This window comes from Bos mutus, chromosome 1 (genome assembly GCF_027580195.1).
Source record: "Bos mutus isolate GX-2022 chromosome 1, NWIPB_WYAK_1.1, whole genome shotgun sequence".
In the NCBI taxonomy this organism is placed as follows: Eukaryota; Metazoa; Chordata; class Mammalia; order Artiodactyla; family Bovidae; genus Bos; species Bos mutus.
In genome coordinates this window covers 49,551,979-49,578,001 of record NC_091617.1, presented here as the reverse complement: position 1 = coordinate 49,578,001, position 26,023 = coordinate 49,551,979, and the positions used below count along the sequence as shown (strand labels likewise).

General features: G+C 35.6%; 1 protein-coding gene across 7 annotated transcripts in view; it reads left to right on the top strand.

Moving 5' to 3' along the window:
• CBLB (Cbl proto-oncogene B) overlaps positions 1 to 26,023 on the top strand; it is a 227,703-nt gene that overhangs the window by 6,302 nt on the left and 195,378 nt on the right. For 6 of the 7 annotated variants that reach the window (XM_070368790.1, XM_005892379.3, XM_070368785.1 and 3 more), the window contains exon 3: positions 8,236 to 8,486. The exons of the other annotated variant lie outside the window; for it this stretch is intronic. In XM_070368790.1, coding sequence (XP_070224891.1) covers positions 8,236 to 8,486 — 251 coding nt within the window. The remainder of the gene's footprint in view (positions 1 to 8,235; positions 8,487 to 26,023) is intronic. 7 annotated transcript variants of the gene reach the window in all.

Genomic DNA, 26,023 nt, shown 5'->3' with positions numbered 1-26,023 from the left:
AGTGATTTCATCATTCATTAATTATATGCAAAGTATGGAAAGATAGACAATCATAAATAACCATGTTATCCTGGAAGATACAGTAAGTGCTGTAATACGGTGTAAATAAGGATGGTATCATCTGCTCAATGGACATGAGTTTGAGCAGGGTCCAGGAGATGGTGAAGGACAGGGAAGCCTGGTGCGCTGCAGTCCATGGGGTTGCAAAGAGTCCGACACGACTGAGTGAACCACAGAGTGCTGTAACGTAGTATGTGAGTATCGTTTGCTAGGGTGGAAAGTTGGTGTAGGCAGTATGGTGTGGTATACCTGGTAGTATTATCTAGCTGTTCTTTAGAGGCTGTTTTAGATTCCAGTGAGGATTCCAGTGGATTCCAGCAGGCTGAAGGAGTGATGGGTAAAGAGAGATGATGGAGTGAGCGAAGGAAAGTTAGAGAAGCTTAAAGAGACTTTGAGTGTTTTGTCAAGGAATTTGGACTTTTAGTTAGTAGGCAGAGGACCATTGAAATATTTGAGCAGAGTGAGAGAATGTCAAGGCTGTGTTGGTCAGTTACTCTTTTGACTCTAGAAAGGATGAGTTAAGAGGGGGAAAAAAACCCTTTAAAGGTAGAAATAATGATCAAGAGAAATTAAAACAGACTGGGTAAGAAATAAGGAAGGGCTGTGCTAGAAAATTGTTAGTAGATATAGCCAATGTTGGTTCAAAAGTGGGAGACATTTTGGAGTAAAACCTAAGGTCCTGGCGACCCTTCAGAGATAGAGGATGAAGGAGAAGTTGAAGTGAAAGTGGCTCTTGAGGTTTTCAGCTTAGTTGACTCTAAAAGCAGTGATGCCCTTAATGAGATAAGGAACATACGAAGAAAAAGAGGAAGCTTGGGGCCTGGTGCATGATGTTTGTTTCTTGGCCATGTTGAATTTGACATGCCAGAGTGAAATATCCATTTTGAAGTCAGAAAATTGAATATGCAGTTAAAGAAAGAAATTAAAACTAGAAATGTGTGTTTGGTAGATATGCCCATAGAGGTGGCATTTCAAGCTGTACAACAGCAAGAGATTTGGAAGGCAGACTAGAAGGTGAGAATTGGGGAGAAAAAGTCAGAGATTGGAATTTTTGGCTGTATCACTTGTGTATCTATAATTAGATGGTGGTGAGGGAAAACGAATCCTACAAAGAACAGTGATGGAACAGATAGGAAAGGAATGAGAGCATATTGATTTCCTGGGTAGAGAGAGCTTTATAAGGAAGTAATTTCAACATCTAAGAAAACTAATAAGCTCAAATGGAAAGATCCAAGCTGAATGAAAATTTAATAAATCATTACATTTCTTGAGTCAAGCCATTGTTTATCTTTCCATGTCGCATCAATGACAGCTAGATTGAAGTGACAGCTAGATTAAATTCAGTATGTGAATTCAAGAAAATTGTTCTAGAACTGGGACAACTAGTAAAAGAAAGTTATGATAGCTTGAGGATTTGAGCAGAGCATAGCCTTGTGTGTGTGTGGATGCTATCGTAGAGGTTCATAGAATTGAGGGGAAGGAATATAGGTAGGGAGTGATTTAAGATGGAAGAAGAGGTAATTGATAAAGTAGTATTGTGGATTACAGTGTAGGAAGGAAAGGCTCAGAACAAGTAGAAGGGCAGTGCTTGGTAGATAACTAATTTATATGTAGATAAGAGGGAAATGAGGAAATATACAGTGAAGTTATGGAGGAATTTGTAAATTTTACTTAGGGTTGTCAGGAAGTGTTTTAACTCATATTTGTAATATTTAAACCATATTTTCAAATTGCATATTATAAACAATATAGTTTTCCAGCAGTTAACTGCGTATGTAAGTAAAAAAACTGAAATGGAAATCAGTCTTGAACCTTTATATTAAGATCACCTTAAAACATCCTGCAACTTAAATGACACCACAGTATTACCTGTATCTACTCTGCTTGGGCACATATTTAAGATTTTTACAAATTTATTTGAAAGATTCTGATTTTCTCCTAGTCATTAAAGAACTGTTTGGAAAATATTTGACTAAATTTTTAGCTGTTTAACACATTAATATTTAAATAATTGTTAAGCTCACACTGTTTTTCAATAGGAATTACAAAAATACTACTTAAGTATTCTACCTTTCAAAAGATTCCAGATCAGCTGAGTACCGATGTACTGATTCCATGTGAGGAGTAGTGACTCGGTCTTATTGCTGCTATTCTGCCCAAAGCAGGAGACGTTGTAAGGATTTCAGGTAGTATAACAAACTTTAGGAACTAATTATGGGCTTCAGCAATGGTTCAGTGGTAATGAATCTCACCCACGGGAGATGTGGGTTCAATCCCCGGACCAGGAAGATTCCTCCTGGAGGAGAAAATGACACGCCACTCCTGTCTTCTTGCCTGGAAAATCCCATGGACAGAGTAGCCTGGCGGGCTATAGTATGTAGGATGGCACAGATTTGGACATGACTGAGTGTGCACATGTCTACACACACATGAACCAAATGAAAGAACTCTTAGTGATCCCCAACAAGGTGGCCAGTGCCCCTGGTCTAATTCTCCTACCTTTGCAAAACCTGCAGTGATTCTGCTGTCTTGTGGTCTAATATGGAAGGGGAAGAAATCCTAAAAAGTTGCCAGTGCCCACTGCATGCCAGGTGTTGTGTTGAGCACTTTACTTTTCTTCTTCTGAGACTTTGTAACATCCTTAGAAGTTTCCATGGTTTCCTGAAGAAGAAACTGGCCCAAGGTTGTAAAGCTAGCGAATGCCAGGGCTAGATCCCAGGTCTGATTGATTCTCAGGCCTGTGTTCATGGTACGAAGATTTAAGCATGTATGACTTATGCTCATGATATGAAGATTCAAGCATGTTTGACTCTTCCTCTTTACACAAGAAATAAAAGGACCTTTACCTCTATATTTGTAATGACCAAGTTCTTCTCCAAGCTTTGTACTCATGTCGACAGATTTATTCAATATAGATGGGGATATTCTTTTTGTAATATTACTTCCGAGAGGTTCCTCCTTACTTCGTTTCTTTCCTCCATATCTTCCTACTTCCCTCCATTGAAATCTTTATTTTACACCTACTATATGCAGGGTCCTATATTACGTGATGGAAATAGACCAGTGAGACAGATACACCCTTCACCCTTAAGAAGTTCCATTCTCATATGGGAGGATAGTGAACAAATGAAGACATAATTGACCTCAATACAACTAGACAATTATTTAATGGTGCTTTTTAATATATTAGTCTTCTAAAGAAAACTTTGAAAACCATAAAAAAAATTGGTGGTTTGCCCAGATCCTACTATGAGTAACTTCCAGATTCATAACAAATCATATGCTAACCTACTGGTTTTGCCCAGTTAATACTCTATGTAGAAAGAATTCTATTTTATTTTTCTATTTTTTACTTTTTATGCTATACAAGTTCTTATACGTTTATATACTTAGTGGTGATTTGCTGAGATAAAATGTAAAGAATCTGAAGAACTCATAGATACTTTTTATCATAACAACAAGCTTTTAAGTAACTGCAATAAGGAATCTCTTAGAACAGTTAGTTACCTGGGAAGCACAAATAAGGATTTCTTTCAGACTTCCCATACTACCTTTAAAAAAGGGGATATTTCACTTTGAAGGTATAATACTTGATTTAATACAACTGAGTGCTCCATGAAGTGAGGTGTGTTTTATAATGAACGTCTGCTGTGGTATGCACCCAATTCCTTACTGTTGAAGTTTCCATTTGCTTCAGTAAAATTTCTTTCATAGATTTCAGGGACTGGTTTGAATCTTGTTTGCAGGAAATATGTTTGCTGACCTAATACTTCTTTGTTACCTTTTGGCTAGAAATATTAATTAAGGCACAGTCAGGAAACTCTTTAAATGCGAGAATGTTCCAAAAATAATTAACGGCTTTGAAAATTCGTATAGCACTAGTAAATCCTGTGTTTACATTTGTGTCTTTGCATTGATATGTTTGAATATGTATTTTATATATCTGAATACATATTCATGTATTTATTGAAATACCTAGTGTGTAAAATATATATAAAATGTATTTTTGATGTGTGTGGGATGATGTATATATAGACATATACAGAGAGGTCTACTTAAAAATCTTTAAACACATTTCAAGAATTACATCAGGCAGCTGTCTACCTTTAAGGAGAAAGTGCCTCACTTGTAAGTTCAGAAGGCAGGGTTCTGAGCAGTAAACTCCACTAAGTTCCATTTCTGTGTTTAAGTGTTGTCATGTCACAAGGAAGTAGTTGGTCTTGGTGATCTCCAAAGTCTTCTTTAAAGCCCTTTGAGTCACTGACTATAATGGAATTTTTAGCCCAGTTCCAACACTAAATGTTTTACCTTTCAGTTCAAAAGCAAAGAGTAATGAACCAATCCTTTTATGTACCAGTTAGTGCCTTAAAAAGTCCATCATTTTGTAATGTGACTGTAGATTTGTTCTCCGTGAAAGTTCTTCTGTGTTGGGACCTGCTGTCATTCTAGGGAGCAACTTAGACAGTTCTAGAAGACATCTAAGTCATTTGAATCTGAACTTGAACCTTGTGGTGAGCTTGATTTTTCTCCTTAAAATACTGTTTTTATAAAAGCATTTTTTTTGTCCCTGGCTTTCACAGTTCCTTGCACATAGCGGGCACTCAATAAATATTTATTGAATTGAATTTGACCTGCTTAGAAGAAGTAGTCCTGGCATAAGGTTATTCATTTTCTGCAGGAGCTGTCATAAACCACAGAATTTAATACTAATCCAGCTGATGAACTGCACACTCAGCGGCATCCGGTAGTAGTTCAGCATTTTATGTTGCGCTTGCCCAAGTGCAGGTTTAGAAAACCGTGTGGCCTACAAGGGCTGAACTGCCTCTAGCCTATTTCAGAGCTCTTCATTCCACTCACCACGGGCTTCCTCTGCGTCCACCTTTTAGAGTGATTGCATTGACTCCTTTTCACACACCCTGCTCTCTGGGGCTTCTCAAGCCTTTGCACATCCCTTTGCCTGGAATATTCCTTTTGCAAATTTAGGTATGCCTTTCATGGTACTGCCACATGGACATGTCTGCTTCATTCCTCCTCCAGCACTTTGTACTCTCCTCCATTATAGCGCTCCCATTTTCCTGTCATTCTTTTTCAAGCCACCGATTTTTTTCACTAGAAAACTCCTTGAGGACAGGTCTTTGATTTATTCCTTGCTGTATTCCCTAGGGCTGGAAACAATGCCTGTTGCACCAACGTTTGTAGAATTAACAAATGGGTCCTGAAGTTCATGTAAATTCACAAATGGAATAAAATAAAAATGTAAATGAGTTTAGCCAGGAATCATTAATTATATGCCCAATTCTAATTAAATTGTGATATAGTTAAAAAGAAGACCAGCCTGAGATTCATAAGATGCAGACTCTTGTGTTGGATTAATGATTTTTTAATAGTCCCTTAATCTTTGTAGTTCTTAGTTTCTTTATCTGAAAATGAATGGATTGGACAGGATCTTTACTAAGATCCCTTAGAGCAAGAATTACATTGCTCCTAAGTTAATTATAGAGAACTAGGTCTCTTCTGCCAGACTCTTTAAGGCAGGAAGTATGCTCTAGTCATCTATAATTTCCTGGCACTGAGCTCAGTACCTGGTATATAGTAGTTATCAAACAATTTTACTGAATAAAGCAATAAATTCTCAGATGGAATTACAGTTTAAATAAAGCAAATGAGAAATAAGTTCAGGTAGCGAATAGGAAATGAAAAATCTGTAATGTTTAAAAGAATCTATTAAACTACAGTAATTTGCAATGTCTGAAAAAAATACCTGGGAGAATTTTTTTATTTATCAGTTAAAAAATTCACCAGTTAGAGGAAATGAATTTAAAACTGCCTGGTCCCCTAACTGCAGGTTAATAATTTATCAGTCTGGTGACATGTTGTACCATGTTGCTAAAATTAAATTACCTGTTGTAGGATGTTGTTGGTGATACTTCTGAAATTTGTGTATATTTGTGATACTATCTTTTAGTTTTAAGAATTGAGAAACGTTCTTGATTTAACCAGGATTTGTTAAGTCATTGATTTATTTGAGACTTCATCAGTCTTTAGGGGGGAAAACAAAAACAATTATGTATAATTCAGTCATGAAAATGAGAAAGTAATATAATATTTGTGTGTCAAAATATATATAAAGAATTTCAGAATCAAATCAACCAACCATTTATACATCCATTTATTAGTTATGTACTGCATGCTGGATAATCTTTAGGAGAAGGGGACGACAGAGGATGAGATAGTTGGATGGCATCACCGACTTGATGGACATGAGTTTGAGCAAGCTACAGGAGTTGGTGATGGACAGGGAACCCTGGTGTGCTGCAGTCCATGGGGTTGTACAGAGTCGGACATGACTGAGCGGCTGAACTGACTGATATGCTGGATAATTATTTTAGGCACTGTGTACAAAAAGGAGGGAGATAAAATGCCCATTGTTAATGTGAGAAATGTTTGTCTTAGGAGCTGATGCTTGATAGTTTGAGTCAGATTTTTCTCCTCACAAAAGACGATATGGTTATTTCTCAAGAAAGCAATTGAGAAAGTAAGTTTAAGAGAGCTATCTTCATTTGTTGTTTCCTTGATTCATTGTGTTTGTAGTTCTTGAAAATATTATTGTTCAACTCTTTTTCATTCAGTCCCAGCACTTTTTTGAGTACCCAAAAGTGCATCCATGTTTTGTGGAACCTGACATTTAGAGTGGTCCTTTTAAAGAGAAAAAAAATACAAAATTGGGTATGAAAGTGTATTTTTTTAGAACAATAAAAAGTCACAAGTTATAAATTAAAAAAAAGTTAAGTCCACAAACATCAGAGAAATAATCTAGGCTCTGTATACTTTATGCTTTGACTCTCTACATTGCTCACATATGCCACCAGTCCCAGGTACCAGGAAATTTGAACGTGACCTTTCTGCTCCTGTGCTGGGCTGGTCAGCATCACAGACACTTGAAATGTTCCCAAAGCCATTCTTTTATCACAGCTGCTGCTTTGATTTAACTAGTTTCAGAAGTGACTGTGTTCTTTACATTCATTTTCCATTAAAATCAAACTAAATGTATCTTCAACCCAAATTTGCATTAGCCAGACTCCAGACATGTCCCCCACCACTTCAGTGCCACCCAATAGAAGGCTCAGTTTGACAGAAGGGATGTCACACTGGGAAAAAGACAGAAATCTTAGCCAGTTGTGTTTAAAATACCTTGCTCTTGAAAACTTTGCAGAAAGATCTATGATGAAAGCTTTAGAAGGGGGCCAAGTATCTGAGGGACCATCAAGCTTATGGTTCACGAGCTTCTCGGTAAATCTGCCTTTAGGTGTACGTTTTGCCTTTTGTTAAAGTGGGCATCTTTATGTACACACTCGTGCAATTCCCAGTGATTACATTTAAATGTTTAATTGGATGGCTCTTTATACTGAGGTTGGAGGGGTAAGAATGAGATGGGTTAACTTACTCTTGACTAAATCACATGAATGTGTACCAGCGAATGTAGTAGTAGAATTACAGCCTTTTTTTTTTTTCTAACATAAAGTATTTTCAGTTGTGCACGCAGCCCTGAATGCCCCAGTGGTTGGGTGACACCTGATGGAATGACTGAACCGTTATGTAGCAGGTGTTTCTAAGCCTGGGATGTAATGTAAAGAGGTGGAAAAGACTTGTTCTGACCTGACACCCATTTACTACTTAATAATCTGGTTATTAAAATCGTACCTGTTTTAGTCTCCTCAGTGTTTGGGAAAAGTATACCAAAACATAAAATCAATCAAATCGCTTTAGTTGGGAAATTAATATCTGAATGTGAGACATTAAGATAGGCCAGCAGATGAGGCCTGTTCCCTCATTTTTGTTTAAAAAAGAGACTGTTAGTGATGTACAATAACTAGCACATTGGTGTTCTGTTAAGCTGTGAACAATGGGATATTGGAGAGAGGATGAAAACTTTGGGGTTGAAAGTAAAGGTCTGACAGAGAAACTGAATGAGAACAAAAGAAAATAGGATTTAATTGTCTGAGAACAGATGGGAATTTAATTCTTTGTAGGTTGGTGATTATAGTTTTAAAGTCAAAATTTGTTTTATGGAAAGCAAAGAAATAGTACACAGTTTGATAATTTTTCAGTTTTTCTGTGGAAGAAAGTGTTGCAGTTCACATGAAAATGTTTTATTTCTGTCCTTGTTTCTTTTAGGTCAGACTGTGCCAAAACCCCAAACTTCAGTTGAAAAATAGCCCACCATATATACTTGATATTTTACCTGATACATATCAGCATTTGAGACTTATATTGAGTAAATATGATGACAACCAGAAACTTGCCCAACTCAGTGAGAATGAATATTTTAAAATCTACATTGATAGTCTAATGAAAAAGTCAAAAAGGGCAATAAGGCTCTTTAAAGAAGGCAAGGAGAGGATGTATGAAGAGCAGTCGCAGGACAGGTAAGAATATTTCAGATTTTATTTTTCTTAGTGTTAGTCGATGTTGCTTTTTGTTTCATGGTTAGGATAAATGTCACCATGTGTGTGTTTTAAGGGAAATATTGCATTTGTGTATTTGCTTTTCACATTATTTAAACCTTGTAGTTTCACATAAGGTTTGCACAAAATTATCTGTGTCAGTAGCTAGTTCATGAGACGGTGTTCTTATTTTTCTGAATAGGCATTATTTTTCAGAGAAGTTTTAGTTTGCAGAAAAGTTGTTCAGAAAGTAGAGTTCTGTTTACCTCCGTCCTCCAAGTGCCAGTTTCTTCTTAACAGCTTGCCAAGAATGGTACTTTTGTTATACTGATGAACTGATTACTGATGCAGTATTATTAACTAAAGTTCATAGTGTCTGTTAGGGTTCACTCCTTGTGTTGCATGGCTCTATGAATTTCCACAAATGTATAATAAGGTCATGTATCCATCTCTCTAGTATCATGGAGAATAGTTTCACTGCTCTAAAAATGCCCCGTGCCTGACCTGCTCATTGTTTCCTTACCGGCCTGCCTTCACCACACCTCTTGAAGCCCTAGCAGTTGTCATCTTTTTAGTCTATTGTTTTGCTTTCTTCAGAATGGCATATAGTTGAAATCATGTAATATGTAACATTTTTAGACTGGCCTCTTTTACTTAACAGTGTGTATTTAAGGTTACCCAGTGTCTTTTCATAGCTTGATAGTTGATTTCTTTTTATTACTGAGTGATATTCCATTATGTGGATGTAGTACAATTTGTTTAATCCACTCATCTATTGAAGGAGATCTTGGTTGCTTCCAAGTTTTGGCAGTTATGTATAAAGCGGCTATAAATACTGATGTGTAGGATTTTGTGTGGACATAAATTTCAATTTCAGCTCATTTGAGCAAATACTTAGGAGCATAATTACTTGATATTATGATAAGCCTGTGTGAAGTTTTGTAAGAAGTTTCCAAATTGTTTTGCAAAGTGGCTGTACAGTTTACATTCCCACTGGCAGTGAAGAGTTTCTGTTGCTCCACTCAGCCAGCACTTGGTATTGGACAGTGTCTTTAGGACAGAGTCTTGATTGGATGCGTGGGTGTGCTAGATATGACTGGCAGATGTAACTTCAATTCCTATTCTTTGTTAAGCGAGAAGCTGGAGTGTTGATGCCTGGAATAACATCAACTGAATCCTCATTTCATAGCCAGAATTTTTGACTTGGAGATTCTTCATTAAAATTTGTTGTTTGGCTATTTCAACATTAAATTTCATGATCTGTCTTTAGCCGAATAGAAAAAATAATAGCGTTTTCCGTTTCTGGGACATTTATATCTAGAATACATCTAGATAGTGATCATCTATTTATATTTCTGGACTGTAAAACAAATATTAATTAAAGTATATAATGTCTTAATATAGTTGAGGTGAATTTTAGTTTAAGACTCTTAATGTCTTTGGATTTTAGTTTCCTTAGATATTGGAAAAACTTCTAAGAAATCTCTATTACAGGTCAGAAACAGTTGCCTCCTTTAGTCTAATGAAATATATATAAGATTGTATAACAGAAAATTCAGTTATCTATGTATGTAGACACTGAAGTTGTAAATACCAGCCAAACAAATACACAGAGTGAGTAAAACCATCAAATTTAAATGTAGGAAAACCCTCTGCCAAAGGTAAAATGGCATGAATGTTTACTTATTTATAATTTGCTCTCTAAATTAGTGATGAATCCTAACATAATCATAGGAGTCTAACCAATTATGTAACTGTGGGCTCATCACTTAATATTATTGGACCACAGTTTACACATCTTGAGGGTGGTGAATCTTCCAGTTAGTTAGTTGTCTTTTTAGCTTCAAGCTCTGAGACTCTGTCCAGGCCTATTAATGGGAATTTGAATTGCCACAGGGTTCTGGAAATAAGGAAGAGAACTATCATAGTGTTGGTTTCTTACAGACTTTCCAAAAATGGTCCAATGTTATGGAAAGGCACATGTTTGTGTTTAAAACTGTATTTTTACCTTGTAGTTTTGCCATTGATCTAATAACACTAAATTGTTTTAGAAATATCTTTCTACATCTTAATCAGATTTGGTAGCCCTGAAATTCTTAACCTAGCAGTGCAGTCCATGAAATTTTACTTTTTAGGTTATCAGGTCAGTGAGAAAGTATATAACTTCTAGGATCCAGGAATTCAAGTGGATACAGTGTTTTAATTGGATGTAGTAATATTTAATGGGGTTAGCTTTATTTCACTTTATATCATTTTTAGAAACTTGAAATATTTTTTAGCTCAGGAGATGTCTTATAATTACCATTTCATACATAAGTTTTGATTTTTTTTTTTGGCTTTTTATGTGTGAACATATCATGGTGAAATTTTATAAATTTCGATTGATCGTGTATAGATTTCCATAGATGATGACAGATTGCATAATGTTAAGTGATCATATTGAGGCAACTCTGTAAATTCTGTGTTTTAAGTATCCAAGTAAATTTTGTCTCTGTTTGAAATTCAACCCTACGCTTACTAGCTTCTGTGCTGGTGTAGCATATTTCTAATTGGATTTTTCTTTCATCCGTGTTCCATTTTCTGATAATGTTCAATGGCCACTGTTTATGCAAAGCTTGCATTTGATAGATGTCTGATCATAATTCGTAATGATGTACTGTCCTTGGTACACTGTAGCAAGATGCAGATTTTCTATTTGTGTTTCTTTTAGTGGTAATATATTTTTAAACAATTCATTCTGTATTCCCTTAGTTTTTCAAATGTTAACTGAGGTTAAGCATTGTACTTGGAGCTCTGGGACGTCTTACTCTATAGAATTTGAAAGAAACTTAGAATCTTCTCGTGGTTGTTAGGCATTTGAGTATTCTGTTTAGTATTATGACTCTTACCTAACATGTATGATACATTGATTATTGGGAATATTATAAATTCTCTGAACAATATATTTTTTTTTAATTTTGTAAATAATGTCGCTAGGGACATCAGTATTTTTAAGCTAAAAATGAAGGACAGTTATAGTAGAAATAGTAATTTGGAGTTCATTGACAAAACCAGCATTTCCCTGAAAGATTCTGTACTTTACTGAAGAAAATTGTCCTGAATGAATACATGAATCAAAATTTTATTTTAATGTTCCTGTTGTATCAAAAATAAACTTCTTTGTGGATTTCTTTTAAATGTAGGGATTAGTGGGGAAAAAATCAGTCATCAGTTTTGAACCAGCTGTGCTTTAATTGATTGCTTAAATATCAGCAGCCTGAATTTTTAAGACAGTTTCACATAAATGTGATAAATATAATAACAAATAGAAAAATAAATAGATATAGCAAAGGGCATGCAGTGTATTCCATGTGTAGAGGGTGAGAGGTAGAAATTAAATACATTTATTTGCCATGGAAATAGATATTAAGAGCACATAGTCCAAGCCTCTTGCTTTGAGAATGGGTGGAATAGAAGCCTGTATGCGTCACTTGAGTTTTATAGTAAACCTCTTTCTGCTCCAGAATCACTTTTTCCCCATATCCCCCCTCCCCAAACATTTGAACCTCACACTGAGTTGGTGCTTTCTGAGCAAGGTCTACACCATTCTTAACTGGCATTTCTGGTAAGAATAATTCACTGGTCTCTGGCACACATGGTGTTTGCAAATGTGGAATAGGAGTTAGGAGTCATGTAGAGAAGGGACAATTTATAGTTTCAAGCACAGAGAAGAGGAGAAACTTTATAACACGTTTCTTAAGTTTTAGTGGCAAAAGTCAAAGTGGGTGTGAAGTAGTTACAGGGTAGCTACAGATGACAACTGTGAAATTGACAGAAGATGCCTCTCTTCAATGATGTGCCTGGCAGTTTCATCAATTGATCATTTTAAAAGAAAAAAGTTTTCTCTCTCTTTTAAAAAGTTATGTATTAATCACCAGTTCTTCACACCCTGGTGTCGGGCACTGTTTTTGTAGAACACCCAGAGGTGATGGCATAATGATAATCAGATTTTCCATGTTTTAGAACTGCTTCAGTGAACCAGAGTGCTACAACCCATTTTTCCCTCCTACACTCTGGTTTGTAACCACTGAAACAAAACCAGAAGTCAACTGAGATGGAAAAATAGCTCTGTGTTTGATAGCCGATCTGAGAAGAAAATAAAGGCCCTAAAAAAATTCATGCCAAAGAGTAATACATAGATGTTGTCTTATTCTTAATATCATGTGAAAGCCCCTGGGCCATTCTTTATGTACATGTGTTGTAGAAAACAAATCATAGTGTGCATAGCTAGTATAATAATAGTCATTCCAAAAAAAGATTTTTTAAAATGTATTTTGACATTAAAAAATTAATTCTAGAAAATGCTAGCCTTTGTTTAAAAAATTCGTGCAGGTCGATGCTGGATGCTTGGGGCTGGTGCACTGGACGGCCCAGAGGGATGGTATGGGGAGGGAGGAGGGAGGAGGGTTTGGGATGGGGAACACATGTATACCTGTGGCGGATTCATTTTGATATTTGGCAAAACTAATACAATTATGTAAAGTTTAAAAATAAAATAAAATTAGAAAAAAAAATAAATAAATTAAAAAAAAAAATACAAAAAAAAAAAAAAAAAATTCGTGCAGGAGCATCAGGCAAAAGTCTTTTTCTTTCTTGACCATTTGGCTGAGCAAAGAAAAATGTATAGCCTGCTTCATTAATAAAGTGCCTTTCTCCTTAAAGAACCACAAATCACCATGCTTGATGTTTATGCCTGTGTTGTAATTCATGAAATAGTGTACCAAGGACATTTTGAAACTGATACACTAAAGATAAGTTGAATCAAAACAACATCAGCTACAACAACAGCAGCAACAATAAGGGCAACAACAGAATACAAAGCTGCAAACCAACCTCCTTGCCTTCCTCATAGGGCTGTATGACAGCATTGCTTTGGCCAAAGACTAGTGTTGTATTAACTGAAGTGTTTACATTTGTATAAACATGAGTACATGTTAGCAGTGTTGAAGTTCCTCATGGGTTTCCCATTTCACCATATAAAGATACGGACCTTTGTGTTCTGTGTAGTAGTTTTAATTATTGCTGGACCTCAGAGGTTAGTGGCCTTGTTTATAATCTCTCATCAAGTTCCACGTTTTCTCCTGGGCAGCCCTGTGCATTGTGAGAAGGCCGTGAGGGAAGAGTGCAGGGATCCCGTGGTCTGATGCCATTTCTCCTCCAGTGTTCTTTGTGACCTTGGTTGCTTTTCTGATTGCAGTATGTGTTTTCCAGTCTTTTCTTGTTTTCTGGATATTCACAGTATTTGTTGGTTTAGACATTTCAACGTCAAAAAATGAGGCTGTGGTTTGTTTCAAACTAAATGTCCCTGTTGCTCCATTAGTCTCTTAAATATTTTTTCGAATCCAATAGTAGTTTCTAGTAAAAAATGCTATTTTTTGTTATTATAATAATCATTTGCAGGAGAGTTAATCTTAGGAAAGTTATGTCGTCTGTAAATAATGTGCGGTATTAAATGCATTCCATTTGTTTCATGAAATATCTATTGTTTAATGATGCACGAGAAGGAATGGTTTATACTCTTTTAAGAAAACAATTTTATATTTTAAATATTAACCTAATCTTTCTATTTTCTTTTTTTTTTTAACTAATGGTGAAAATTTCAATTCTTTTGCATTTCATGAGAACAAGGGACAAGCTGCAAGTAGAAAAATATGATTTCTAAATAAGTCAAAATAGGTTGTGGATAGATTTTTGAACATAAATATTTTAATATAAACATACTCCATTGCTATTTAATTTTTTATATGTGTCTGCATTCTAGGCATGTTTTCCTTTTCAGTGTAAGAGTAGAGGAAGGGAAAGATTAATTTGTGATATTTTAAAATGATGATATATAATTTGGATACAGAGGAAAATAGTAATCAGTCCAAGTGTGTCTGCCAAGTAGGAAATGAAATTTTCTCTAGAAAAAGTGAGCATCTTCCTGAGATTAATTTATCATCAATGAATAGTTTATTTAGTCTTGATAAGAACACTTTCATTCATATTTCAAGGATCTGAGAGACATGAATATACTTTTCTAAAGTTTGGACATGAAGGGGCTTTTTTCTTTAATATGCTATGAATATATAGGCCACAATAAAGTTGTTTAGATAAATCTTTCAAAGTTAGACAAAAGGAGTCTGTTAGAGTGGGCAGGTCAGAGCTTGCAGAATCTTTGACTGTTAAGGACTTTATGACCAACTACATCCATGCTACTTTTGCTAACTGGATACAAAGTAGTTTATTTGTTGATTTTCATACAAGTCAAAAGAGAAAGGGGTTTCTTCAGCAGTTTTCTCTTTGGGATATATTTTCAGAATGCAAAATAATACAACTTATTTTGCTATCCAGATACTCAAATTTAAAGCTGGATCTAGTGCCCACTTTTTTTTAAATTTTAACCAAAATGTTTACATTTAATCCATTTATTTGGTATTTATTTACTTTCTTTCCCCAGCCCTCTATTAACACCATTCAGTCTATAACACCTGGTTTATTAGGTATTAAGCATTTCATTGCAATTTATTTAAATTCCTTCCAGGCCAAAATATATATTATATACACATATTTTGATTTTAAAATTGGAGAATTTTTACTTGCAGTTGATTAAAATTTTTGAGTAATAACCATTGTATCATAAGACAGTAAAGCCAACTCACAAGGCTCAAGAGAACTTGGCTTTACGGTTGAACACCTTTTATGTTTCTCAGTCTTAAGGCAGCTTATTAAAATTGATGTTTTCCTTTCAGTAAATATCCGGTGACATTCAAATTTGATAATTAAAATCCAGAAGCACTCAAGAAAGAATGCCTGTTTTCAGTTTCATGATAACAATACTCCCACAAAGAAGGTTGATGAATGATGTGTTTCAAGTGGCAGATTTGTTATTTATTGATAGTTAAAGAGCGATCCTTTGGCAGTTTTTTACAAAACTAAATTGAAGTTTGTTTATAAAACAGAAAAGCTGCAGTGATAATTCTATAGCCTGAAGAATGCTTGGAAATCTTGCCCAAGAAGCATTTCTTTCTTTCTTTCTTTTGGTGATTTAATGTAGAAGTGGAGTTTCTGGGAATCCAAACAGATTAGCATCCCGCACTAATTGGTTAGGTCATAAAATAGTCCTCATGTTTCACTGTTTTGAAATAAAGTGCTTCAGGAGTATTCAGTTTTCTAAACCCATTTTTAGTATTAATCTTTTGTCTCTTAAAGACCATTATTAGAGCATGAGTTCTTGTTGGAGTTTTCATTTATGCATGAGTTGTTTATAGATAGGTGTATTAGTTGTAGCAGGTTACACTTACGGTCATTGCAGAAGGTGCCCATTTATAGATTTAAATCATAAAGATTGAGACTGGCTGTCTCATTTGGTAGAACCACTGAGGAAGAGATTAAACTCAAAGATAATTTAGATTTATTATTGAAATGTGTTACTTTGAACATCTGATCATGTGATGTGATCACATGTAATCACATGTGTGACTATTAATTTCCTAGGGCTGCTGTAATAAACGACCACAAACAGAATGGCTTAAATTGCAGCATATGTTGCCTTAAGTTGATTCTCTCACATTTCTGGAGCCTAGAGTCTGAAATCAAGATGTCCAGAGGGCCATGCTCCCTCCAACCCTCTAGGGCAGGGTGCTTTCGACTCCTGCAGATTCTGGTAGCCCCAGGCACTTCTTGACTTGTGGCCATGTAACTTCAGTCTCTGCCTCTGAAGACTGTCACTGTGTGTATGTGTGTGTGTGTATGTCTACAGATTTACCTCTTAGGAAGGCCCCAGTCACCTTGGCTCAGGACCTAGCCTAATGACTCTATCTTAATTTTATTACATTTATAGAGAAATAATATCCAAATAAGGTCACATTCCTAGGTAGGGTTGAGGCTAGGATTTCAGTATATATTTTTAGAGGGCACAGTTTACCTATAACATGGATCAAATACAGCAGTGTAAAATTTTTACTATGGAGGTGGAAGAATATTTAAACTTACTACAATATATGTCATGAAAGAGTGAAAAACTGCTCAGTAGACGATAATGCCAAACAAATTACTGAAAATTATTTTTTGAAGGATCTGTAGCTCCAATAATTTTGTATTTTTTTTTTCAGGTTTATAATGAAAAGCACTGTGAATTAATTTATTAATTTTTACACATTGAAAACTATGATGAAATTTGACTTTAATCAATAAAAAATTATATAAGTTGAAATAAGTGAATTCATAATTACTTTTATTTCAATGTATAAAATGCCATCTCAAGAAATTATTAGTACTATGAGTATGAATATTTAAGTTATAATATTAATAGCCCTAATTATCCCTTGATTAAGAATCCCTGTTTTATTCTATTATTTTGTGATAAGCTCTGGAGGATTAATTAAAGTGGTTAATTATGACTTACTTCATTATCATTAATTCTGTTTAGGAAGTTTTCTGTATTGCAAATTAAAAAAAAAAGATGTGGGAGGTGTTTTCCATGTTGGTGGCATAGAGGCGGTTGTACTTCATGTTCACTTTGTATCTTTAATATCAGTGGTAAAGAATCTGCCTGCCAATACAGGAGACCCAACAGTCATGGGTTCAATCCCTGGGTCGGGAAGGTCCCCTGGAGTAAGAAATGGCAACCTAGTCTAGTATTCTTGCCTGGGAAATGCCATGGACAGAATATCCTGACTGGCTACAGTCCATGGGGTTGCAAAGAGTCAGACATGCCTGAGCGTGACTGATTCTGAATTCTGAAAAGTGTGTTACAAGTATGGTTTCAAATTAAGATTTTAAAAAATAAACTCAAGGATATTAGTAAAACAAGGGTAAATCATTTCTAAAAATGACAGGTTGAGTGACTTAAACCAGGGGTCAGCAAACTACAGAACTAGACAGTAAATATTTTAAACTTGCCAGATGGTCTCTGGCAAATAGTTAGCTCTTCTTTATTATAGGAAAGCAGATATGGACAATATGTAAATGAATTGGAATTGCTGTGTTCTAGTAAAACTTTATTTAGAAAAATATTGTGGTAGACTAAATTAGCCCTGGGGGTTTTGGTTTGCCAAGTCTTGGCTTAAAGTAGGGTTTAAATTTTGTCCAGGTTTTGGACAGTACAATTTTAAAAGCATTCTGTCAACATAGGCTGAGTATATATGTTGCATAAATTAGGAATGTGTTTGGATGAAAGTAGTAATATGTGAGCAACAGTTGTTTACATATATAGGGATGTGTAACTCTCAGCATGCTGTCGGAGACCCAAGCTCTTTCTGGCTTTGTAGTTTACTTCTTTAGTAAACTACAGTGAGTTGGGTTCATCCTCATTCTAGTCAGCTCTCATGGTTGTAGAATTCCTGCTGCAGCGTCATATATTTTTTGCCTACAACACTGAGGAAGGAAGAGTACGGCTACACACACCTGTCCTCTTTCTGCTGTCCATCAAAAAGCTGTTCAGGAACCTTTCTACCAGCTTGCTCCCTCCAAGCAGATTCTCTTAGGTCTTTTTAGGCCTGAGAAATTGTTATATCCAGAACAGTAGACGTAAATTTTTTCTCTTCTTGTTGGCTTTCTAGGGGACGATATTTAAAATTAAAGGAAGGAAGACTAAGACAGTTTCATCTTGAACTCATTATCCTTTAAAAGAGAAAACAATTGTTTTCTGTTTTCGTTGAGTAATACCTCATTCTCTTCTAAACTTTGACAACTGCAAACTTATGTTCAGACCCACGTAATTGAAAGCGAGTAATTAGTTTCAGTAGGTAAGGAAGAATGAAATTCTGTTTTATAGGCCTTGTATTACTATCTTTGTTATCAAACATGCCTCAGAGATGAGTGCTAAGTATTCCAATTCCATTTTCTATATGGAGAAACTAAACTGATTGGAGGTTACATGACTTGACAGGAATTGTATATATTCAGATGTGATGTGTTTCTAAATAATGTCTTATTACCAGTCAGCATGTGTGAGCCTGCAGCTGTCGACAGCTGAAGGGTATCAGCTTTGTAAGCCCTTTTCAACTTTCTTTCAGGAAGACTCATTTGAACAATTAGCACATTTTATACTTGTGAAAAGGAGGTATTTCCTCATCTTTATTAAGCCATTATTGATATATGTCAAATGCTCAGAAACTTTTTTTTTTTTTACAAGACAGCATATAAATTCAGGATTGTTTGTTGAAAGCTGCGTTTCTGAAACATGCTTTTTTGTTGCATTTATCTGTGAGAGAGTGTGTGAGAGACAAAAGTTGCCTGTGACTTAAAACTTTTAATTCCTTTGAGGAAATAGGAGAGGTTTACTTAAATATTTTTGGCTGAAATATATTAATGAAGGTAAAATGTTAACTCATCTTCTACATACTGAAAACATTTCAGTTTTTGTTCTGAAGGCTTTTTATGGAGTATATTGATTTTCAGTATAGTAACAGCATGTGGAGCTGTTAGTTTTATTCTTTTCCAGAAAAATTTAGAAAATTTTAATTTGACTATAGATCTCTGTTCTTGTCAGCCAGGTCTCACTTATCCAGTTAAAGTAGGTTTGCCCGGATTCAGTTAAATTTAGTTAAATTCGTCAATATTTAGTTAAATTCTTAAATTTAGTCAAATTCTTAATTCTTATTAATTTCTTTAATACGAAACAGCAAATTCCCTTTAACCATATTTTTGGTGTTTTTTTTTTTCTTCCTCTGTATAATTCTAATTTTAGTTTATTCTCCAGAGTTGGATATGTAAGATTTTTATTTTTTTATAAAGCAACTGAAGTAAAGTTGGTAATTTGTCACAGTCTTTTCTCCACTTTATCAGTATATGGTAAACTACAGCCTGTGCTTCTTTCTGTAAGTAAAATTTCAGTGGTACGTGGACATGCCCTTCTGTGGCTTCACTGACAGATGTCAGTAGTTGCCACAGAGACTGAATGGCCCACAAAGCTGAAAATATCTACTGTGTGAGCCTTTACTGAAAAAGTTTACTGACCTTTGCACTGTTGATACAATCTTTGATGGTAGTCTTAGAAACTTGGCATTTTTAACTTAAACGTTTTTTTCTTCCTCTTGATTTTTGTTCTGTTCTGCTGCTAAGTCGCTTCAGTTGTGTCCGACTCTGTGCGACCCCATAGACGGAAGCCCACAAGGCTCCCCCATCCCTGGGATTCTCCAGGCAAGAACACTGGAGTGCGTTGCCATTTCCTTCTCCATCTGTTCTGCTAGTGATGCTTTATGCATTACTGATCCTTGTGATATTCTGAGGACAATAAAATGTTAATGGAAGGGAGTCAATGATCAAGAGCTAAATCTTTATTAGACCCCCATTTTCTGTCTTGTGTCAGTATGATATATTTAATTTGTATATAGTTTTAATGTGTGATAAATTTAAACTTTTTTCATAGGGTATTTTTTGAAACACAAGATACACAAGATCTATTATTAATGTCTTTATGCAGTCATCTAATCTAGTGGCTTCTGTACACAGCCCAGACCAAATGATGCATTCTCACCCCCTAGAATGGCTAAGTATAGATCCCTGACTTTCTGCAGTACCTCTGCCTTTACCAGTTGAATTCTAAATGTATCCACATTTTCAAAAAGTGCCCTAGTTATTTCCGATATTCTGCCTGCTCTTAAGATTCCCTAAGTCAAATCGTCTCAGTTTATGTGTACAGTCCCCTGGGATCATTGAGATGGCACAGGTGAGGCTAGAAGAAGCCCAGATCTGTTCAGCACTCCTTTTGCTTTACTAAACTTCCTTTATCATCACTGTAGGTAGATGACCTGGAGAAGGCAATGGCACCCCACTCCAGTACTCTTGCCTGGAAAATCCCATGGATGGAGGAGCCTGGTGGGCTGCAGTCCATGGGGTCGCTAAGAGTTGGGCACGACTGAGCGACTTCACTTTCACTTTTTCACTTTCATGCATTGGAGAAGGAAATGGCAACCCAGTCCAGTGTTCTTGCCTGGAGAATCCCAGGGATGGGGGAGCCTGGTGGGCTGATGTCTATGGGGTTGCACAGAGTCGGACACGACTGAAGTGACTTAGCAGCAGCAGCAGGTAGATGACCACTCCCAGTTGTCACTCAGGGTCCCAAGACAGGTAAGTTTCTGAAAGGCTTTTGAAAGAGTTTTTTTGGACAAAAGGGATTGGAATTCTTTTTCATATTCTTGGCAGATTGGCCTAATCACTGTCCTTAAAATTTACCTTCACATGCAGCCTTTTAGCTTGCTAATTAATTCCTCTTCATCTTCCTATGCACCCCCCATTTCTGCAGCCTTTTCTATTATTATATAGCTGACGCTCCCACTCTGTCCCATCCCTATCTTATTTCCGCATTTTCTGATCACTCCAGTATCTTTTTTCTTCTGATATTTATCAAGACCTTTCATATGACCCTTAACCACATATTGTCATCTTTTTAAAATAGTGATAAGACAGATCATTTAAAATGCCTCAATGTAAGTTGTTTAAAAGCAAAAAGCACTCCTGTGTTTCTCCAACAGTATCAAGAACAGTGCTTCAGAATTGGCCAACACTCATAAAAGTATAGGATTGTTTCTCTAGAATTGGTGTAAACTTATTTGAAGGTTCTGATTTATTCCTTGTTTATGAGCTACTAGGGCCTAGAGACATGAGAAAATGAAAGTGTTACATGGTGTGGGGGAGGCCAGTGAAGTGTCCAAAGGCTTAGTTTTTAGAATTTGTAGATAAACTCTGAATGTAAGCTTCTTCAGACTTGGCAATAAGTGCCATTGATTTTAGTAGGAAAACTGTCCATAAGCACAATAATACCACTATTATTTATTATAGAATGGTTGTATTTTACAGCAATTCTCAATTCCTCTCTCTTTTTTTTTTTTTTTTTTTGGCGGTCTGGCTTGTGGGATCTTAGTTCAATCCCTGGATCGAACCCATGCTCCCTGCAATGAAAGTGCAGAATCTTAACCACTGGACCACCAGGGAATCCTCAATATTTAATTCTGTGTATATGCAAAATGTCCTTAATGTAGTGATATTTTTGGATAAAGTTGGTAAAATTTCTTCAGTTTGTAAGCACTCTAATGGAGTGTCTTTATGGTCACCCTTAGTACCTGACATAAACTCCTGAAAAACCCACTGTGTCACCATTCTGCTTGTTGCTGCAAACTGCACATGGCAATGAGCATATTTTTACAGCTTTTCTATTGACATACTAGCTCTCCATCTGAACTCCTATGAATGTTTTCACTTCCTCTTCCTTTACCATTTCTTCAAAGACTGTTTTTGTTTTTATGCTGTGTTGTATTTATGACCCTGAATACCCAGAACTTCTCAGCAACTGGGGAATCCTCCAGAAATCTATGTTCTTCACATGAATAGTCCAGTTTCGTTTGATATGTATTATTGACAGAAGTGCTTTATCCTCTTTACAGCTTGCTGTGCAGCAGATGGTCGTTAAATCATTTCACGACTCTTCAGGGAGTGCATAAATACATGTGCACAAATGAAAAAAGTCTTTATTATGGTGGTCATCTTGTGCTTTTACTGATGGAATTCCCTGTTACAGATAAGGATTTTCAAACTTGAAAATTAGTTTTCAATTTTGAGCTAGGAGGTTTTTTTTTTTTTTGGCATTTATATATATTTCCTTAACTGCCATTTTTTTTTTCTTCCCTTTTAAAGGGCAGGGTTGGGCAGTTAGATCTGGAATTCTTGCTGTATAAGCGGAAAGCTTTTTTCCTTTTTTTTTTTTGGCATGAGCATACCAGCTCAGAGGGACATCTGAGACATTTTGAATACGTAGACAGGGCTTTTAAAGAAAGGAATTGCTGTTCTCTTACATCAACCATGCAGACTTAGAAACAGACTTTAAAAGAAAACAGAGACATGTGTGTTCTCACTGTGTATTATTACTGCGCCCCCTCACATAGCTGTGAGGTTTTGTCAGCAGTTTGTTTTGACTCACTGTACCAAGGTGGGGGTGGTTTTGTGTGTTTTTGTAAGTTAACTAGTGTGGGATGTCAGTAATCTCAACTTTACCATTTTGATTGGCCATGATCCATCCATTTCTCAGGCCATATTTTAATACTGAAACTTGCCTGAAAATCTTTGCAAATACTTTTCCTCTTCCTGTAACTGTGGAAGTCCTTAGATTATAACCTTTGTTTTCTGTTTTCTGTTGCCTCTGTGATGCTTTCATAGTATCTCCTCAGACTAATTTAGGAACCTCTTAAGTTGTTCTTTTCAATTTATCTTAATAGTTCTTCTTACATAATAAAATTTAATGTTATTTATTTTGTCAAGATTGGGGACACTCCCAAATTTACTTTTCATTTCCAGGGAGGTGGTTTTAGGCACAGATAACCATGATAAATTATTTTGATCCTGGAAGAGGAAGTCTTTAGTGGCATCTGAAGGAGAGGACATGCCTCCTGGACTTGACCGAATGGGTCTTCTGATCTCAGAAACCATTGACAGAGGGAAGGTGGCCTAGGCAGGTGTGTCTTGATGCTTTTACTCTTTCCTAAGGGAAGTGGTGCTCCAGGAAGTTGTGCAGTGTGGTGGTTCTAGCACATCTTTGGCATGACTTGAAGGCTGGAAAGTAAAGTCTTGTAAATGAGACACAAAAGGCAAACATTATTTTCCTCTAGTCACCCAAAATACCCATTTCATTTAAAGATAGTGTGGATGTCTTCTGTCCCTGATAACTTTCCATTATGTAACTGCTCTTTATTTACTTCCCGTGCTATACATGTGGCATCATTCCCACACCAAGTTGAGAGTCTTCTTAGTATGCATGTATGGTAAACTGTCATTTATGTGGGAGTAAAATAACTAGAATTCTTCTCGCATTTTCAGCACTTGACATTTAAGAAAGAGACAGATGGCAAGTAAACAAGGTGAGAATGGGACTTTATTTGCTGTCTTACAATCTCAGGCTACTGTGAAGAATTTTAATTAGATGTTATTTTAGTAAGTTTCCAATTCACTGCAGGTCACTGAAGCTTTGAAAGAAGCAGAATGTACACCCAGTATTTAATATATCAACAGTCTACTGCATGTAGTTGAGAGTTCATCTGGAACTAGTAGGTTATATCCTTAAGGGTGTGAAAATTTTCCTGGGTCTCAGTACGCCTTAGAATGAAAGTATTTTTCTTTGTAATTTTAAATAATATTATATAAAATTTCTGGTTGAAGTTCAGAATTAAGTTGGTTTAAATGTTTAAAAATTCCTAGTGATGTCTTACCTCTCCTTTTTAGTAAGGTCATGTTCATTTTTCTTCATGGTGATTATTTTTAATTTTCCATAGCTCTACTGGAGATTTTCGTCACTATGAGATAGTAACTGTTACAGATAATTCACAATTCAATTCTTCGGTTTTCACAAAGAATTTCTGTGAAATATGACCTTGACCTAAGGTTTTTTTTTTATTTTGAAGATAGTTTTTAGAATGATTTATTATAGGAAAATAATTCATGTATGATGCTTTCTTAGGTTATTCTTTGTAGAATTACATATTTCTTTTCACCTATACAAATAATGTGAATATCTTGAATAAACATTTGCTTCTCACCATTAAAGTAAAAATAAAGAGCCTTGGAAAATGGCTGGTGCTGAGAGTTCATGGAGGTTAACAAATGATATGCAGAAGGCAGACTGTCCTTCGGTTGCAAAGTGTTACAATTGGTACAACTCACCAGCATTGGAGATAACATGTATTCATAGTTTAATTGGTAAATTAGAAAAGCTTCCAATGAAAGTTTCAGAAGATGACTTTTCCCCTTAAGATTATAGCACTTCTGAAGAATGTAGTAAAGATTGAAAAGCGACTTTCTTAATTTGTATACACTTATAGAAGATAACATAATTTCGAAAAAAGAGTGCATGCACTGTGTGTGTGTTTTTAACATGATTGAGTCCTTTTTGTTTCTCATTTTGGGTTTGTAATTCACTTATACAGTGAATTTCCTGCTAAAAATTGTAAATACGACATCATATCAATATTATATAGCCCTTTCCCCTCATTTAGTTATTTACCCTTCTGGTTTCTCTTCAGTTGTTAGGAATATGTTTCCTTCAGCTCTTTTGTTGACTTTTTGTTTGTTTGTTTTGTCTTTTAAACTTTATTTATTTTTGGCTTCTCTGGGTCTTTCGTTGCTATGCAAGGCTTTTCTCGTTGCAGAGAGCAGGGGCTGCTCTAGTTGTGCTATGTGGGCTTCTCACTGTGGTGGCTTCTCTTGTTACCGAGCACAGGCTGTGGGGCATGCAGGCTTCAGTAGTTGCAGTTCTTGGGCTCTGGAGCGTAAGCCCAGTAGTTTTGGTGCACGGGCTTAGTTGCTCTGCGGCATGTGGGATCTTCCCGGACCGGGCCTTGAACCCCTGTCTCCTGCTTTAGCAGGAGGCTCCTTTACCTCTGAGCCACCCTGGAAGCTCCTCTTTTGTTGATATAAGTAGCACTTAGCATTGCTTATCTGAGTAGTACCACCTGCTGTGTCTGACTTTGTAAAAAAGTAGTTTTTTGGTTTCTGAGTGAAAGATTTAGGACAATTACCATCAGAAAGTTTGCTGTACCATTGAATATTACAGAATTTTAAGAACTCTTTCTCCAGATGAAGTCAACACGGTAAAAGAAGTACGGAGTACTGACATTCTTATTAAGGCTTGATTTTGCCTATATAATCTTTTCTTTTATTATTAGAGGTTAACCCAGTCCTTAACATTTTGTTTTCAAATTCTTGAGCTCATTTTACTGTACAGTGAAGATGTTTTGTTTAATCTAGTTTATAAGGAGGTAGAGTTAAAGATCTCTTTTGTGGTTAAAAAAAAAGAAAAAATCAGTAGTAAAACAAAAGGACTGTTTTAATGGATACTTTGAGGAAGTGTTTATTTTGGACCTAGTAATTTTAAGTCTAGAAAAATAGTAAATTTTCAGCCTTTTTTTTTAAACATTTCATTTAATTATCAAGTTTTAATTCTTTTGGGATACTGCTCTTTAGTGATTGTTTTACTTATATAAAGCTTAGAATTTTCATCTTAAAATTTATGCTGCTACAAAATTACAAAAAAAATTATCTGAGTTGTTCATTATTGGTATCAGTAGATTTAAAAGAGAAGCATATCAGATTTTTGAAATTTTGATGAGTAATAAAATTATTTGAATTATGAGGAAAATGCCTAAGAATGTGCGTCTTTTGTTTTTAAATCAGAATTAATCTCAAACATTTATACTTATAGTACCCCTGGATACTGAAAACAAATCTTAACAGCATTTCTTATTCAGAAAGCGACACTGATTACAACCAGAAAGAAAATATCCTACTGTATGTGTGAAAGGCAAAGGAGTTATAAAAAGAGTAAAAAAATCACTAGTTTTTATCTTGCACTATTGTTTTTAACTTTGTCTTTGGTTTTAACTGGTCATGGAAAGTAATAAACCTGTTTGTCCCAGAGAAAGGTGGTTGATCTGCTTTCACTATTCTTCTTGAAGCAAGGATCTGGAATGTTCTCCAGAACTATCATGCTGAATGAGTTGTCATTTCTGTTC